General features: G+C 19.0%; 1 protein-coding gene across 1 annotated transcript; it reads left to right on the forward strand.

The window, feature by feature from the left end:
- On the forward strand, positions 1-924 carry PGSY75_1146600 (CCAAT-box DNA binding protein subunit B; the record flags this gene model as incomplete). The annotated part of the gene is made up of 1 exon (XM_018786578.1): positions 1-924. A coding segment is annotated over one exon (924 nt), but the record flags the coding sequence as incomplete, so codon positions are not given.

Below are 924 nucleotides of genomic sequence, written 5' to 3' on the forward strand. Positions count from 1 at the left end.
AGATAATATGATCTATGATAATATAAATAAATATAATGTGTCAAATAATGCTGATTATCTCATTAAAGATAATGAAATGATGAATTATAATCAGATGGGTTATATTAACAAGAATGTGAAAGAAGAAAATATGAACAATTTTAATGAGGGGGATTATTATTTTATTAAAGGAAAAATGGGAAATATAGAAAATATGAATAATTTGGAATATATGGAATATAATAATATAATGAATAGTAACAATAACAATACTAATATTAGTAAGAAGAGAAGATCTAAAAAGAAAGATAATGTTGTTAAAGAGGATATAAAGACAGAAAATAAATTATATGAAATGAAAGATGGAAATACAAATAGAAAAAGGAGAAATAGTTATATGAGTGATGAAAAAAGAAAAGAAAGAAAATCAACTATATATGATAATAAAATGATACCAAATAATGATAATAATAATAATATTAATGTGGATAATAATTTTATGCATACTAATTATGAATATATAAACAACAACAGCAACAATAATAATAATAATAATAATAATAGTAATAATAATATGTATTTATCTAACAATTTAAATAATATGAATTATAAAAACTATACAAATGATGTAGATAACATTTCATATGTAAATGAATCTCTAAGTAATAATGATCAACATTATAATATGCATAATTTAATAAATACTAATGGTGATAATCTTTATGCTATGAATAATATGAATATGGGTTTTTTAAAAAATCATACAAATGAGGATACAAACATAGAACAAGGTGAAGCATATCTTAATAATATTAATCAAGCATATGATAGTCAAAATAATAATAATAATACGACAAATGGTACTACTACTACTACAAATAATAATAGTAATGATAATAATAATAATAATAATAGTAATGGTAATAATAATAATAATAATAGTAA

Source organism: Plasmodium gaboni, chromosome 11, assembly GCF_001602025.1.
Source record: "Plasmodium gaboni strain SY75 chromosome 11, whole genome shotgun sequence".
NCBI lineage: Eukaryota > Apicomplexa > Aconoidasida > Haemosporida > Plasmodiidae > Plasmodium > Plasmodium gaboni.